The 15,464-nt window shown below is 45.7% G+C and overlaps 1 protein-coding gene across 3 annotated transcripts in view; it reads left to right on the top strand.

Annotated features, from left to right (window-relative positions):
• The window catches only part of FRMD4A (FERM domain containing 4A), a 367,797-nt gene that overhangs the window by 227,396 nt on the left and 124,937 nt on the right, over window positions 1-15,464 (top strand). For all 3 annotated transcript variants that reach the window (XM_068987913.1, XM_068987915.1, XM_068987914.1), the window contains exon 5: window positions 64-148. In XM_068987913.1, the coding sequence (XP_068844014.1) occupies window positions 64-148 (85 nt within the window). The remainder of the gene's footprint in view (window positions 1-63; window positions 149-15,464) is intronic.

Genomic DNA, 15,464 nt, shown 5'->3' with positions numbered 1-15,464 from the left:
AACTTCATTTTCTGCCTCATCGGTTGGTGTGTCTGTGGTTCATTGGCAGCTATTCTCTTGCAGGTTCTATATCGAGAGCATCTCATACCTGAAGGACAATGCCACCATCGAGCTTTTCTTCCTGAATGCGAAGTCCTGTATCTACAAGGTAAGAACTACTTTTTCCTGTTTGGAGTTTTCTGTTGAAATCTGAAAGTCTCCTTTGTAGCTGAGAATCCCAGCTTGCTGCCCCTATTGCGATGCTATTGATTAGTAGAAAGTGTGTTAGTCACTCAGTCATGTCCGACTCTATGGACTGTAGCCCCCACAGGCTCCTCTGTCCAGTGGATTCTCCAGGCGAGAATATTGGAGTGGGTTGCCATTCCCGTCTCTAGGGGATCTTCCTGACCCTGGGGTTGAACTCCGGTCTCCTGCATTGCAACTACCACTTCTATTGGTTAGTAGAAGTAATTTCTAAATTAATGGCTATAAATAAATGGCTATAAACTCCAAGGAGCTAAAGCTGTTGAGTGTTTATAACGTGACTCCTTCCAATCCTGTAGCTGTGTTAGGCTCCTTGGAGGTGTTTCTTAACTTGATTTTAGGTGTCTCCTTAATTTGGCAGCTGTGACCTAAAAGGGGAAACCCAGACTAGTGTGACCAATGCACTAGGTCTCATGAGTATAAATGAGCCTCTTTAACCAAATGCATGTATGTTTGATCATTTTTGGATATTCTGGAAGTATCTCTCAAAAGGATGCTATTGGTACTGTGGGTGGAACAACTTTTTAAATTTATTTATTGAAGTCTAGCTGATTTAGTGGAGGACAGGGAAGCCTGGCGTACTGCAGTTCATGGGGTCGCAAAGAGTCGGACACGACTTAGTGACTGGAAAAGAACAAGAAGTTGATTTACAGTGTTTTTGCTGTACAGCAAAGTGAGTCATTTATACACATATTCATTCTTTTTTGCATTCGTTCCCACTGTGGTTTATCCTGGGATATTGCATATCGTTCCCTGCACTGTTCAGTAGGGGGCCTTCTTCATCCATTCTACATATAGTAGTTTGCATCTGCTAATCCCAAGCTCCCAATCCATCCCTCCCCAGCCCACCCCGACCCTCTTATCAACCACTGTTCTCTATGGCAGTGGGACATTTTTTAACTGTGATAGAATTTACCATGGTAACCACTGATAAGTGTATGTTAATACTTAACAGGTATCACATATTTGCCTGTTGTGCAACCACCATTACCATCTATCCACAGAACTCCTCATCTTACTAAACTGAAACTCTGTATCCCTTAAACAATAATTCCCTATTCCCCACACCCCCAGACCCAGGCAACTTCCATTCTACTTTCTATTTCTCTGTATTTGACTAGTCTGGGTCCCTCATATAAGGGGACTCCTGCAATATCTGACCTTCTGTGCTGGGTTTATTTTACTTAGCGCAATGTCTTCAAGCTTCATCCATATTGTATCATGTGTCAGAATTTCCTTCCTTTTGACAGCTGATATTCCATCATATGCATTTTCCACCTTTTGTTTGTTCATCCGTCCTTCAGTGGATACTTGCATGACTTTCACTTTCCGGTTGCTAGGAGTAATGGTGCTATGAACATTGTTGTTGTTCAGTCACTCAGTCGGCTCCGACTCTGCAACCCCACAGACTGCAGCATGCCAGGCTTCCCTGTCCTTCACTATCTCCTGGAGTTTGCCCAAAGTCACATCCATTGAGTCAACGATACCATCCAACCATCTCATCATCTGTCACCGCCTTCTCCTCTTGCCCTCCCTTAGTCTTTCCCAGCATCAGGATCTTTTCCAGTATGTCTTCCTATCAGGTGGCCAAAGTATTAGAGCTTCAGCTTCAGCAGCAGTCCTTCCAGTGAATATTCAGGGTTGATTCCCTGTAGGATTGATTGGCTGGTGTGATCTCCTTGCTGTCCAAGGGACTCAGGAGTCTTCTCCAACTCCGCAAGTCGAAAGCATCAATGCTTCAGCCTTCTTTAAGGTTTGGCTCTCATATCTGTATGTGACTACTGGAAGAACATAGGTTTATAAGTATCTATTCATATCCCTGCTTTCAGTTGTTTGGGGTGAATACCCAGAAGTGGAATTGCTCAATCATGTGGTAATTCTGTTTTTCAGTTTTTTAGGACCTGCCTGACTGCTTTCCATAAAGACTGTACCATTTTATATTCCCACCAACAGCACATAAAGATTCCAAATTTGCACATCCTCACCAACACTCACTACTTTCTGGGTTTTCAAAAAACCCCAGCATCCTGGTGGTGTTAGATGATCTCTCCTGTGGCTTTGATTTGCATTTCCCTGATGATGAGCGATGTTGAGCATCGTTTCATGGCCATTTGTACATCTTCTTTAGGGCCACGTCCCTTCATGGGACAGTTCTTAATTGAATGGGACAGTCTCTTGCATCCAATTTCCCATATTCTTGTAGTGTTTCCTTTCACTGGATAACCCAAAATGCCCATAGAAAATTCCGAGGACACTCCGTCCTGGGGTTGAGAACCGTACCTGGGGCAATGTATTTAAAGTAAAGACCCGCTCTGCACCTGCCAACAAACCTCCTTCTATCTCACGAGTGCAGCCTTAGGCCAGCTCATCAGCGGCCGGGGAGAGGGGTTGCTGACAGCTGCTCCCGTGGCAGCGTGGCTGGCTTGGCGCTGAGTGCCCTCTGTAAGTTATGTGGCTGAAACTTTGCACCATCTCTGAAGTGAATACTCTTCTTTATCCTAGCTTTCTCTGTGAGGCAGCTGAGACACAGGGTGGTTATGAGATTCACCAGGGTTGCATATCTACTGAGTGGCTGACACTGGCAGCCTGACTCAGGATCGCAGAGCTCAGCCTCTGGGCTGCACTGTGCCCTTGCAGTCAAACCCTCCACAGAGAACTTCAAAGCCAGGTACACCTGTTGTGACATAGTCAATGGCTGTGTTCAAAGGAGTTCCCATCCTGCTGTCTGTACTTTTCCTGCTTAACTAAACCCAGCTTTGAGGGACTGCAGCAACCCACCACACATTGAAGCACACACAAGACTTGAAATGGTCTATCAGCCATCACTTTTCCTTCTAGAAAGATTTCAGCACCTCACTGCACAAAATAGTTCCACCAAATGCAAGTGTTCAGAATCCTGGAGGCTATGGTAGTGATCAAATTCAATCTGTGAAAGAACCTTGCTCCGTGACGGTTGCTGAACCAGGACTTAACCTGAGCTCAAGCGCAGGGCACTCTGACTAGAGTGTTTGGGGATTTTTCTTTTTTTTTTTTCCCTCCTTTATTTATTTATTTATTTATTTATTTAATTTTAAAATCTTTAATTCTTACATGTGTTTTTTCTAAATGGCAGCACAAAGATGCTAACTGTCACTCTAGGGATTTGTGGTTTTCTTTATCTCTCTAAACCTCATTTTCTCACCATAAAGTGAAAATAATACCAGTCTTACTTACCTCATAGGTAGCAAGTGTCTGGTGGGCTTTGCTTAATCCATGTGAGAGCACTTTGAAAGAAATAAGCAGTGAGGACTGTCCACAAGGGGGCAGACTTGGGCAGTAAATGCTTAGAAAGTTGCTGCTGGCGTGAGATGGCTGTCAACCCTGGCAAGTGAAAAGTTGCCCCCAGATTGTTCGTATCCAGGCCCCTAGGTTAAGGGAGCAGACGTGGTTTCTCCCAGAGTTGTTCAGTTCAGTCTAGTAACAGATGCTGAGCTGAAGGTGGCACTTCAGTGTTTCCGAATCATGATCACAGAGGTCTCTGGGATTAATGGGAAATAAAAAAGAAATCCCCAGAACTAAATATTATAGGTTCCCCAAGTGGAGGAGGTGATACATTAGGAACAAGCCACATATAGGGTCCAGGTGCCCATGGCATCAGACCTGGACCCTATCTGCCCTGCAGACCTGAGTGCCCCTCTAGAGCCCCTGCTCTCTCTTCTCAGCATCTGTCCTGGAGCGTAGTGAGTCCTGCCAGTGAGCCGGAGATGGCTTTTCTGATGGTGACAAAGGAGACGGAATCATGTCACAAGGCCACTTGTCTCTCATCATCAAAAATAATATTTTTATTTGCATAATTGACACTTGCTGCTGCTGCTGCTAAGTCGTGTCCAACTCTTGCGACCCCATAGATGGCAGCCCACCAGGCTCCCCCGTCCCTGGGATTCTCTAGGCAAGAACACTGGAGTGGGTTGCCATTTCCTTCTGCAATGCATGAAAGTGAAAAGTCAAAGTGAAGTCGCTCAGTCGTGTCCGACTCTTCGAGACCCATGGACTGCAGCCCACCAGGCTCCTCCTTCCATGGGATTTTCCAGGCAAGAGTACTGGAGTGGGGTGCCATTGCCTTCTCCGAATTGACACTTAGAGTATATAAAATTTTTCTTTTAATTTTATTGGAGTATAGTTGCAATGCTGTGTTATTTTCAGGTGTACAGCAAAATGATTCAGTTATATATATATTCGTGGAGAAGGCAATGGCACCCCACTCCAGTACTCTTGCCTGGAAAATCCCATTGACGGAGGAGCCTGGAAGGCTGCAGTCCATGGGGTCGCTAAGAGTCGGACACGACTGAGCGACTTCACTTTCACTTTTCACTTGCATGCATTGGAGAAGGAAATGGCAACCCACTCCAGTGTTCTTGCCTGGAGAATCCCAGGGACGGGGGAGCCTGGTGGGCTGCCGTCTATGGGGTCACACAGAGTCGGACACGACTGAAGTGACGCAGCAGCAGCAGCAGCATATATATATATTCATTCTTTTTTAGGTTCTTTTCTCATATAGGTTATCCCAGAATGTTGAGTCGAGTTCCCTGTGCTATACAGTAGGTCCTTTTTGGTCATCTGTCTTATATATAGTAGTGATTGTTGTTGTTCAGTTGCTCGGTCATGTCAGATTCTTTGCAACCCCATGGACTGCAGCATACCAGGCTTCCCTTCACTATCTCCCAGAGTTTGCTCCAACTCATGTCCATTGAGTCGGTGATGCCATCCAACCATCTCATCCTCTGTCGCCCCCTTCTTCTCCTGCCCTCAGTCTTTCCCAGCACCAGAGTCTTTTCCAATGAGCTGGCTCTTCACATAAGGTGGCCAAAGTATTGGAGCTTCAGCATCAGTCCTTCCAATGAATATTCAGGCTTTATCTCCGTGCATAATGGTATGTGTATGTTTTATCCCAAGCTCTTGATTCATCCCTCCGCCACCACCTTTCCTCTTTGGTAACCATAAGTGTGTTTTCTACATCTTTAAGTCTGTTTCGGTTTTGTAAATAAGTTCACTTGTTTCATTTAAACATTTCTTTCACATATATTACGTCATGTGAGACTCAGGAGTGAGATGGAATCATCAAGTTTACTGAGAGAGGAAAGTGGTGCTGGAGAGACTTAGTAACTTAGTCAAAGACAAGGAACCTGAAGCAGTGGAACAGGCTTGGCACCACTGTAAATATGTAAAGATGGCGGGAGGCTCTGGAGCAGAGTGACTGTGATTAGGGATTTGGATTTCTGGGTTCCCTTCCTACCTCTGCGTCTTAGCAACTGCGATAAATGTGGACACCTTCCGTGATGTCTCCAAACTTCATTTTCCTCTTCAGTTGAACAAGAATATTAAAAAAAAAAAAACCCACCCACCAGCTTCTTGGGAAGATTAAGCGAGATAGATGTGAAGGTGGCCAGCACCCCAGCAGGCACCTTATTAGTTCCCATTGAGGTAGAATTGCTCGCTTGGAATCAGATCCAAGTTCATCTCGGCTGCAGTCTTCTGTGCAGCCCGCACGGCCCTCTGGAGACTTGAAAGGCCCAAGAGCAGGGCCAGACACATCACTGGTGGGTGATGCTGATACTGGCCGACCCAGCACCCTCCCTGCGGCTTGGGAAGCAATTCCTACAATGTACTAGAATGGAAATCTACGTTGTTCAGATACAATAAGCTGTTCATGCCCGCTTCGTCCAACTTATTTCATTCACTTCTTTTAAAAAATGATGATTATTTTTTAAGGTATTTATTTGCTTATTTGGCTGGGCCAGATCTTAGTTGCAGCCTGTGGGATCTAGTTCCCTGACGAGGGATTGAACCAGGGCCTCCTGCATTGGGAGCACAGACTCTTAGCCCCTGGACCATCAGGGAAGTCCTTCATCCACTTTAAACACATTTATGTTTATCTACGTAATATATGATATAGTTTAAAAGTCAAGAGGCTGTTAGTGAAAAAGAGCCCACCCCCAACCACTTCCAACAATTTTTAGCTGTTTCTTCTTGTATTTGCCTCTCTCTGCTTCTAAATAATTGGAACAGGGTCTTATTCCTTGATTTATTCGTTTTTTATATAGGTGAGGACTGAGGTCTCCTATGCACCCACCCACGCTTTCACCTTCCCATTTCTCCCAGTGTGGTGATAACCACAATCCTAGGCGAAAGGCGTACCCATCAGCATACCATTGTTATGACTAACCCAAGTAGCATCCTAGGGTTGCGATTCCTTTTTAGACAACCGGTTATTTTATCTAAAGGTAATAACCATTTTGCCGTTACTTGCTTTAGTTTCTATGCATCCATCTTTTTTTCCCTAAAGCTCCTACAGATTTTCAAATGTCTACCGACGTTAATTTCCATACACATCAGGTAATTCATCTGTTCCTCTCTTTGGCTGGGTTTTTGTTGCCTTTGTTGTTCTTCCTGGGACCTCCCTTTTGGAGTGCTCTGACCTTCTGCTCCTGTGTGAACGTAGCCTCATTTGCAGCCCTCAGCCCAGGATGTCCCCGTTCCTGTACCGTCTTTCCTTCACCCCAACTCTGGAGTAGGTACTTTGCTTCCTGGGTCCCGAGTCTTCCTGTGTTTTTACACTTTTGTAAAACTGGAGAACATCCTGCAGTGATCCAGGGAAACTGTATAAGGGAAGTAAAATGTTCGGGTCCTTGCACACCTGAAAAAGTCTTTGTTTTACCTTCACATCTGATTTCATAGTTTCACTGGCTGTAAAAATACAGAATACCTCTCTCAGTATATCACAGGTGTTGCCTCAGAGTCTTCAAGAGTTGCTCTGGGGAAGTCTGTGTCTGGATACTGTAAGTGGACTGCCCCCACCATGACCTCCATGGGATCTGTTAGGATTTCCTTCTATACCCCTTTATCTGAAATTGCAGGATGGTGTGCCTTGGTAAATCCTCTATGTTGTGTAGACGGACACTTTTAGTCCGAGGTTCGCATTCCTCCTCATTTCTGGCAGGTTTTTTGTACTGTTTCTTGTATGATGTCCCTCTGTTTCCTCTCTGCCCTCCTTCTGGAGCCCCGTTAATCAGAGGCTGGGCACAGCCTCCTGCTTTGACATCTCGTTTCTCCTATTTTCCTTCTTTGTCATTTTGTTCTACTTTCTGGAAGATTTTCCTCAATGTTATCTTTAATCTCCTCTATTGACTTTTTAACCTTTGCTATCATGCTTTGAATTTCTCAGACTCCCTTCATATTAACTGATTTTTCTTTCAGTTCAGTTCAGTCGCTCAGTCGTGTCTGACTCTTTGCAACCCCATGAACTGCAGCACACCAGGCCTCCCTGTCCATCACCAACTCCCGGAGTTCACTCAGACTCACGTCCATCGAGTCCGTGATGCCATCCAGCCACCTCATCCTCGGTCATCCCCTTCTCCTCCTGCCCCCAATCCCCGTCTTTTCCAATGAGTCAGCTCTTTGCATGAGGTGGCAAAAGTACTGGAGTTTCAGCTTTAGCATCATTCCTTCCAAAGAAATCCCAGGGTTGATCTCCTTCAGAATGGACTAGTTGGATCTCCTTGCAGTCCAAGGGACTCTCAAGAGTCTTCTCCAACACCACAGTTCAAACACACCAATTCTTCGGCGCTCAACCTTCTTCACAGTCCAACTCTCACATCCATACATGACCACAGGAAAAACCATAGCCTTGACTAGACGGACCTTAGTCGGCAAAGTAATGTCTCTGCTTTTGAATATACTATCTAGGTTGGTCATAACTTTTCTTCCAAGGAGTAAACGTCTTTTATTTTCATGGCTGCAGTTACCATCTGCAGTGATTTTGGAGCCCCCCAAAATAAAGTCTGACACTGTTTCTACTGTTTCCCCATCTATTTCCCATGAAGTGATGGGACCGGATGCCATGATCTTCGTTTTCTGAATGTTGAGCCTTAAGCCAACTTTTTCGCTCTCCTCTTTCACTTTCATCAAGAGGATTTTTAGCTCCTCTTCACTTTCTGCCATAAGGGTGGTGTCATCTGCATATCTGAGGTTATTGATATTTCTCCCGGCAGATACATATTATCCTATTATTGTCTTTGAACCAAATATCCTCTTATCTCTCCAGTAATATTAATTATCATGCATGTTCTGTGTCTTTTCAGTTCTTTTTGTTTCCTGTTGATTTATTTTGGTCTCTGTCTTTTATGTGGGCTTCCCAGGAGGCGCTAGTAGTAAAGAACCTGCCTGCCATTGCAGGAGATGTAAGAGACACCGGTTTGATCCCTGGGTCAGGAACATCCCCTGAAGGAGGGCATGACAACCCAGTCCAGTATTCTTGCCTGGAGAATCCCTTGGACAGAGGAGCCTGGCAGGCTACAGTCCATGCGATTGCAAAGAGCCAGACGTGACTGAAGTGATAGAGCGAGCATGCGCTCTGCCTTTTATGTAGGGGGCTTTCCATCCATAACTAAGAGTGAGACACCCAAAGCTCCCAGTGTCCAGGTGGAGACGGTCCCTGTGTCTGTGTCCCGTGGCGCGCTTGTTCTTTCTACAGGAACCCCAAGTATCAGCGCTTGGGGTCTTTTCTCGTGACTCTTCCTTGCCTTACTTTGCTCCTGGGATGTCAGCTCCCACTTTAGCATTTGGAGGAGGGAGTGGCCTCCACTGGGGTGTAGACCTCCTTTTAATCCCTGATCTCTCTGCCTACTTCATCCCAGCTTCCTATGTATCATCCTCTCCAGAGAACCAACCTCTGATCTCTTCCACAGCACAAAAGTGAGGAAGGGTATTTTGTTTATGTATCTTGTCCTTTTCCCCAAGCCACGAATGCCAGCTCCCGCCCTCCACTCTTCCTTCACCAGGAGGCAGAAAACATAACTCCAGTGGATCCGCTCTCACTTCTCCTTCCTTTTCAGTCCCCCTATTTTCTACCAAAAGAGCAGGAAATAACAGTCATAATCTGTCCAACATGCAGAACGTTAGAATCTGGTCAGCAGCGACCAGGGCTGGGAGTATTGCCTTTAAGTGGAGCAGGAGGAGGTTTAGAAAGGGGTCACTGGTGCCCCATGTGGCCATTTTGCTCCAACAGCATGTCTGCTGTTTTTCAGCTTGGTTGTGTGTCAGGTGGGTGATGGAAAGGAAATTCATGGCCAAGGGATGGATAAAGCTCATTCAGAAATGTGTGTCTGGTTCCTAGGAAAGCTCACATGGGAAGTGGGCCTGGGATGATGTGTTTTTCCTGGGAAGCGACACAGGAAACCAGAGCTCCTCCTGCCAGGCTTTCCATCTGGCCGTCTCTCTCCTGGGATGTGGCTTCCTCCGTCAACTGGAGAGGCCCATCAGTTAGTCCGGCCAGGGGACAGTGGACTTGTCATGCTAGAGGGAGCGATGGGGTGGACATGGACTCTAGTCCCAGCACTTTCCCCACCTTCAGGATGGAATCCTGTCTACTCGGAATTCTCCACTGGCAGAGTGAGATTGCTGTCAAAAATCAGTTGCCACAATCATTTTCAAAAGCTTTGCAAAACAGCAATTTCTAGGCCATAAAATGTCAAATGTTTTTTGCAGTTTTTAGGAAGAAGGATTCCCTTAGATGATAGGTCTTAAAGTTATAAAGAAACAAAGAACTCTGCAGTCCAGCTTCCAGTCGTCTTCAGCGGCATACCTTCCAAGAGACAAGAAGAGAGGCTCACTTGCTGAAGGACCTTACACTGCTGTTCAGTCCCTCGGAGGAGTTATCTGATCCTCAGATGACTTAAATTGGGTGAAGTAAGGGACTGGTCAAGATGACTAGCTGCCTTGTTTGAATATCACATTTAAACTGAAGGAGGTGACCATCCACTCTTTAAATAAATCCATCACATTTAAATGCTTGATCTCAAAATGTATCTTGTCAAATATTATAACCAAAGAGGCAGGACCCCTGGTCACCATCTGAGGATGCACGGAAATATGTCTTGTTGGGTTGGAGAAAAAGTTGGCACTAGCATTTTCTAAGTAAATTTTGATCATCAGCTTCTTTTGACGTATCACTGAACCAGGTACATAGTCAGTGCTCAATAAATTGTTTCCAGTCCCAGAGAATTAGCAAGTTTGGAGCCTACATGTCTCCATTGAGAAGAGCGTGTCAGAAAAAAAAAAAAAAGCTTAAAATCCCTCCTTTGTGCTGGGGGTCTTGTCCAGCCTCCTGGACTGAGATGTCCCCACTGAACTGAGAATATCCCATACGATTAAAGTTTGAACAGTCATCCCTGGTCCATTTTTGCTACTTGAATCTAAGTACCATCTTCTTGCTGAAATTGAAATAAGCAGTCTTTAGCCAAGATCTTCCAGGAGGTTTGCTAATGAGCAGATGATATCCCTTCTGAAGATGAGAGAAACAAAAGCCCAGAATCAGGTCCCACAGGACAAAGGAACCAATGTAAGCATTCATCTCAGACTCACAGAATCCCAGTCCTTATCTCTTAGATGGATGCATGCCGGCTTGGTGTGTGTGCTCACATGACAGAGAGGAAGGGAAAGAAGACAGAGAGGGACTTCCGTCCTCAGCTCTCTAGAAACAAACGCACCCAGACCCATCATCTGTGCTGTGCCCATGACCTCCACAGGAGAGATTCCTCAAGGTCATGAAATGCAGTGTGTGCCGTGGACACTGAGAGAAATCCCGGGCCACCAAGTGCGAGTGCCCCAGACAAACATGAAGTGACTTGACTGATGAAAACCTGGCAAAGGGCTCGGAAAGAGGAATTGTGCAAGGACACATCAGTCTCATCCTGCACCCCAGCCCCTCAGTGCCTGGGGGTACCTTCCTGTAGCCACTACAGGTTGTACAATGAGATGGGCAGTCACCGGGCACAGCGAGGCTGAATGTGGGTGTGAGGACCCACTGGGATGATAGACACGGTGACGAATATACAGACACGTGTAGACACACACTTGCACAATGCTTCCCGCCTCTTTCTTTTTTTAAGTCTTATTAAAGATTCCAATAAATTCTAAAACATAAATGAAAAAAAAAAAACAGTGAACACACCTGTGAACAGAACAGAGATTCTGTGGCGTTCACATGATCAGTAAAGACCAGGGCACAAAAAAAATAATAATACAGACTTGATCTTTGTGGTGGGTCTTAGAGTCCAAATCGCCTGTACAGGCCCACCTCACCAGACTCAGCACAGCACTTGAAATTGTTCTCCTGGGAGCTCCTGGAGGCCCAGTGGTCAGGCCTGCCTTGCTCCTAGTGCAGGGGCCATAGGTTTGATCCCTGGTCAGGGAACTGAGTTCCCACAAGTCACAAGGCATGGCCAAGGAAGGGAGGAATGAAGAAAGAAAGAAAGAAAAGAAAAGAAAGTTCTCATTCTACTAATGAGAAAACTGAAACTCAACGAGGTCCAGTGATGCGTTTATTCAAAGTCTCAAAGTAGAAAGTGTCTTAAGGAGGATGGCAGGAAACCATCTTCTTCAGGTGTTTTGTGGGTGCAAAGAAAGACGGTTATTACAATGGGTGATTTACTAGGAAAACGGCTGGACAGCCCAGCAGGTTGTTTCACTTGAACTTTACAAAGGTCGTCCTCATGGAAATCTCCTCAACCTACCATGTGGTTGCTCATCATCTTTTCTGTTATAATTCTCTCATGAATCTTCCATGAAAGCTGGAATTTCTCTCATTCCTGACCATGGAGGAATGCTTTTTGTTAAGATTCTCAGTTGAGTCTGAAGACCACCACTAAGGTCCCCAGAGCAAGGCAATCGTGACAAGTTCTTCCGGCTTTCAGGACTTTTGGAGAAGGTCCATAACACCTGCCACTTGGGGGTCTCATGGGGCTCTTTCTTTGGAACACTTGGAGACCCTTAAAGTTGAAATCTTTCTGAGAATATTGTTAACTCTGAGACTGCTGATAAATGACCTCCAAGCCTCTTCGTTTAGCAACTTAATTACCTGGGATAAAACCTTGTGGAGTGGGAGAAAGTGGCACCATCTTCCCAGCCCTGTCTGAACATACACACACACACACCTCTGCAGAGTCACATTTTGTCTTTCCATACCATGTATCAGAAGATCAGAGAAAGCAGCATGCGTTATTCAGTAGAAAGTGAAACAGTGCTTCCCTGGTGGCTCAGGGGTAAAGAATCCCCTGCCAATAGAGCAGACACAGGATTCAGTCCCTGGGTTGGGAAAATCCTCTGGAGAAGGAAATGGCTACCCACTCCAGTATTCTTGGCTGGGAAATTCCATGGCAGAGGAGCCTGGTGGGCTACAGTCCAGGATCGCAGAGTTGGACACAATCAGACACAATTTAGCAACTAAAAAACAACACAGTAAATCAGATGTCCAAAGGACATGTGAACCCCATGACATCACTTTTCCTCCTATCAGCATCTCCCTCTTACCAGTGAATCTCAAAAGAAAACTAATCTATGCCCTCCAGACCACCTTGGATTCCCAAGGAAGACTCTAGCTCAGCAAACAGCCCTGCTCTGCAGATCCCCCCACCCCAATGGCTCTCGGGGCCCTGGGGACGCAGAGGAGTGTCACATGTTCAGCCCGTGGGTGGTGCCAAATGGGAAAGTACCCGTACCCCTTCCTTGAAGGGCCTTCTGCTCCCTATCCTTCTCTGATTTGTCCTCCGTCAAAGGAAAACCCAGCGCCCCAGAAAAGCACAAGGTTTTCGCAGGCGCTCTTTGTGGTCTTCTTCAGTTAATCTGCTCTGCTTGAGCAGAAACACTTGAAAGAGGCCACCTGTGTTCAAGAGAAGCCAGATAAGGGAAAGGTGGAAGGTGGAGTCGTCTCTCGAATGTTCTGTGGGAAGTGGACACCTGGAAACATTTATCCACTCCTCCCCATGGGGACTCCGCTCTTGGGGTTCGAGGCACAGTGGGAAATGTGTGGTGTGGGCAGGAAGCCTAGAGCTCTGCTCCATCTCAGGGGAACTTTAAAGGTAACAGTCACCTGGGAGGGCCAGGGATGCAAAGGGCAAGGTTTCCTCCTTTGTAAACCTTGTGTTGTAAACAGACCTCAGGGAATTGGGCAGAGACTGCAAAGTAGGAAAGAATTTTCTTCCCAGTTGGAGGATCTCTTCCCCTGGCCCCCATTCCCCATTCCTAGATTGGGTCTTATAAACACCATTTAGATCTCTGAACTGATTCCTCTGAGGACAGACAATGCCGTGATTTTTTTTTTAAGATTTATTTTTTTTATTTTTGGCTGTGCTGGGTCTTCGTTGCTGCACCCAGGCTTTTTCTAGTTGCAGCAATCATGGGCTGCTCTTTGTTGTGGTGCGCAGGCTTCTTATTATGGTGTCTTCTCTTGTTGTGGAAAACGGACTCTAGGGTGCGTGGGCTTCTGTAGTTGCGGTGCACGGGCTTAGTTGCTCCATAACAGTGGAATCTTCCTGGACCAGGATGGAACCAATGTCCCCTGCATTGATAGGTGAATTCTTAACTACTAGATTATCAGGGAAGCCTAATGCTGAGATTCTTGAACTCAATATTAAATAGAAACAGTGAGAAGGAATACTGCAGCTCTCTTTCCCATCAGATTTTACAAAAGTCGGGGATGTCTGCGCCACCTTATTTTTCAATTCTTTTTGCTCTTACTGATCACGTTCTGACTCTCAGTGTTTTTAATATCTTCACTGGGAGGTGGTCGAGAGAGAGAAGGTGGAAACTCACCCCATTTAGAGTTGCTAGTTTTCATTTATCCTGAGGACACATGCAGTTGGTAAGAAAAAATTCATATAAATCAGGCCAGTGTTTCAATGGGCATCTTAGGTAGCTTGACTCTGAAAAGTGGTACATCATGATTAATGTTGCCCCATGACTAGGGGATGGCAGTTCCCCCCAGAACTGCAGAATGGACTGTGCAAAACCAAATCAATTAGAAAATGACCACCGTCCACCCTCCCCACATTTGTCCCCTCCCCAAAAGTTTTCCTTTAGCAGATGAGTCGAGTAATGAACCAAAAACCATGTGCACATGTTCCAGGGCTGTTCCTGATGGTTGGTTTTGAGTTGGCCTCTCCTGGGATGTTAACTATTAGCCACTGTTGACCATCGCCTGCAACCTCGGTGTAAATGTTTGACAGAGCACACATACCAATACACCGACAAGCACACACCGGTGACTTCAGGAAGTCGATTGGTGGGAATGGAAAAGCATATAGTGCGAGTAGAAACGATCCATTGTGGAAACCCTGGACAGTGTTTCTGTTAAATCATTTGTCCACTGTTAAATGATTTACATTCAGATGGGACCTGGTAATCCCAGGACCGCAATTCCAGGCATTCCTCCACACTCCAGCACTGACAGTCTGTATCAATTACAGTGACCGTAAAGCTCCTTTAGCTGGTTAAGCATAAGGAATTATTGTCCCCGATCCATCCGCGTCTCTCTTAGCTCGCACTCCAAGGTGGTTTGGTAGCAAACGTTATTATCCATCTCTGAAATTCCTCAACCTGAAGGAGCCTGCAGGATATCCTTCCCTCTAAAGATATAGGTGTGCTTCAGTGCATTGTTTTGAAATACAGGGGCAAGTCCTGGACCACACAAAAATCATTAGCAAATCCATGAATCAGAATTTGGTTTATAATTCAGAGAAAAGTAACTAGTTTTGGTTGTGCTGGGTCTTCATTGCTGCGCAGAGGCTTGCTCTAGTTGCAGCAAGCAGGGCTACCCTCTAGCTGCAGTGGCTTCCCTTATTGCGGAGCACCGGCTCTGGGGTGCAGGCTTCAGCAGCTGTGGCACACAGGCTTAGCCGCCCTGCAGCATGTGAGATCTTCCCAGGTATCGAACCTGTGTCCCCTGCACTGGCAGATGCATTCTTAACCACTAGACCACCGTCAGGGAAGTCCTGAGAGAAACGGTTTTAAACTTTCTGCAGTGAGTGAAGAGCCCATATTTGTTCTGACATCATGGTAGTCAACAGCTACCTTGAAGTATTGAGTACATGAAGAAATGTGTCTCATACAACTGGGAAACTGCATTTTTAACTTTATGTAACTTTAATTTAGAGTCATAATTCCATCATAACCTTTTCTCTAGCAAAGTCTTACTGCTGGTTCTGAAGTAGAGTTTACAAAGAAAAATGCATGTGGTGATCAAGTAACCTTAATTCATCAATTAATCAGATTGACAGATTTGTAAAAAGCTGGAGACTGATCCATTCCTTAATTTCTCATGAAGACCTAGAGATGAAGCCCCGGAAGTGACTGTGTAGACACAGGACCACTGGAGCTCTTATAAGAGCTGTAGAAATGATGTCAGGGGG

The sequence above is a fragment of the Capricornis sumatraensis genome, chromosome 15 (genome assembly GCF_032405125.1).
Source record: "Capricornis sumatraensis isolate serow.1 chromosome 15, serow.2, whole genome shotgun sequence".
NCBI lineage: Eukaryota > Metazoa > Chordata > Mammalia > Artiodactyla > Bovidae > Capricornis > Capricornis sumatraensis.
This window is presented reverse-complemented; position numbering and strand designations above follow the sequence as displayed.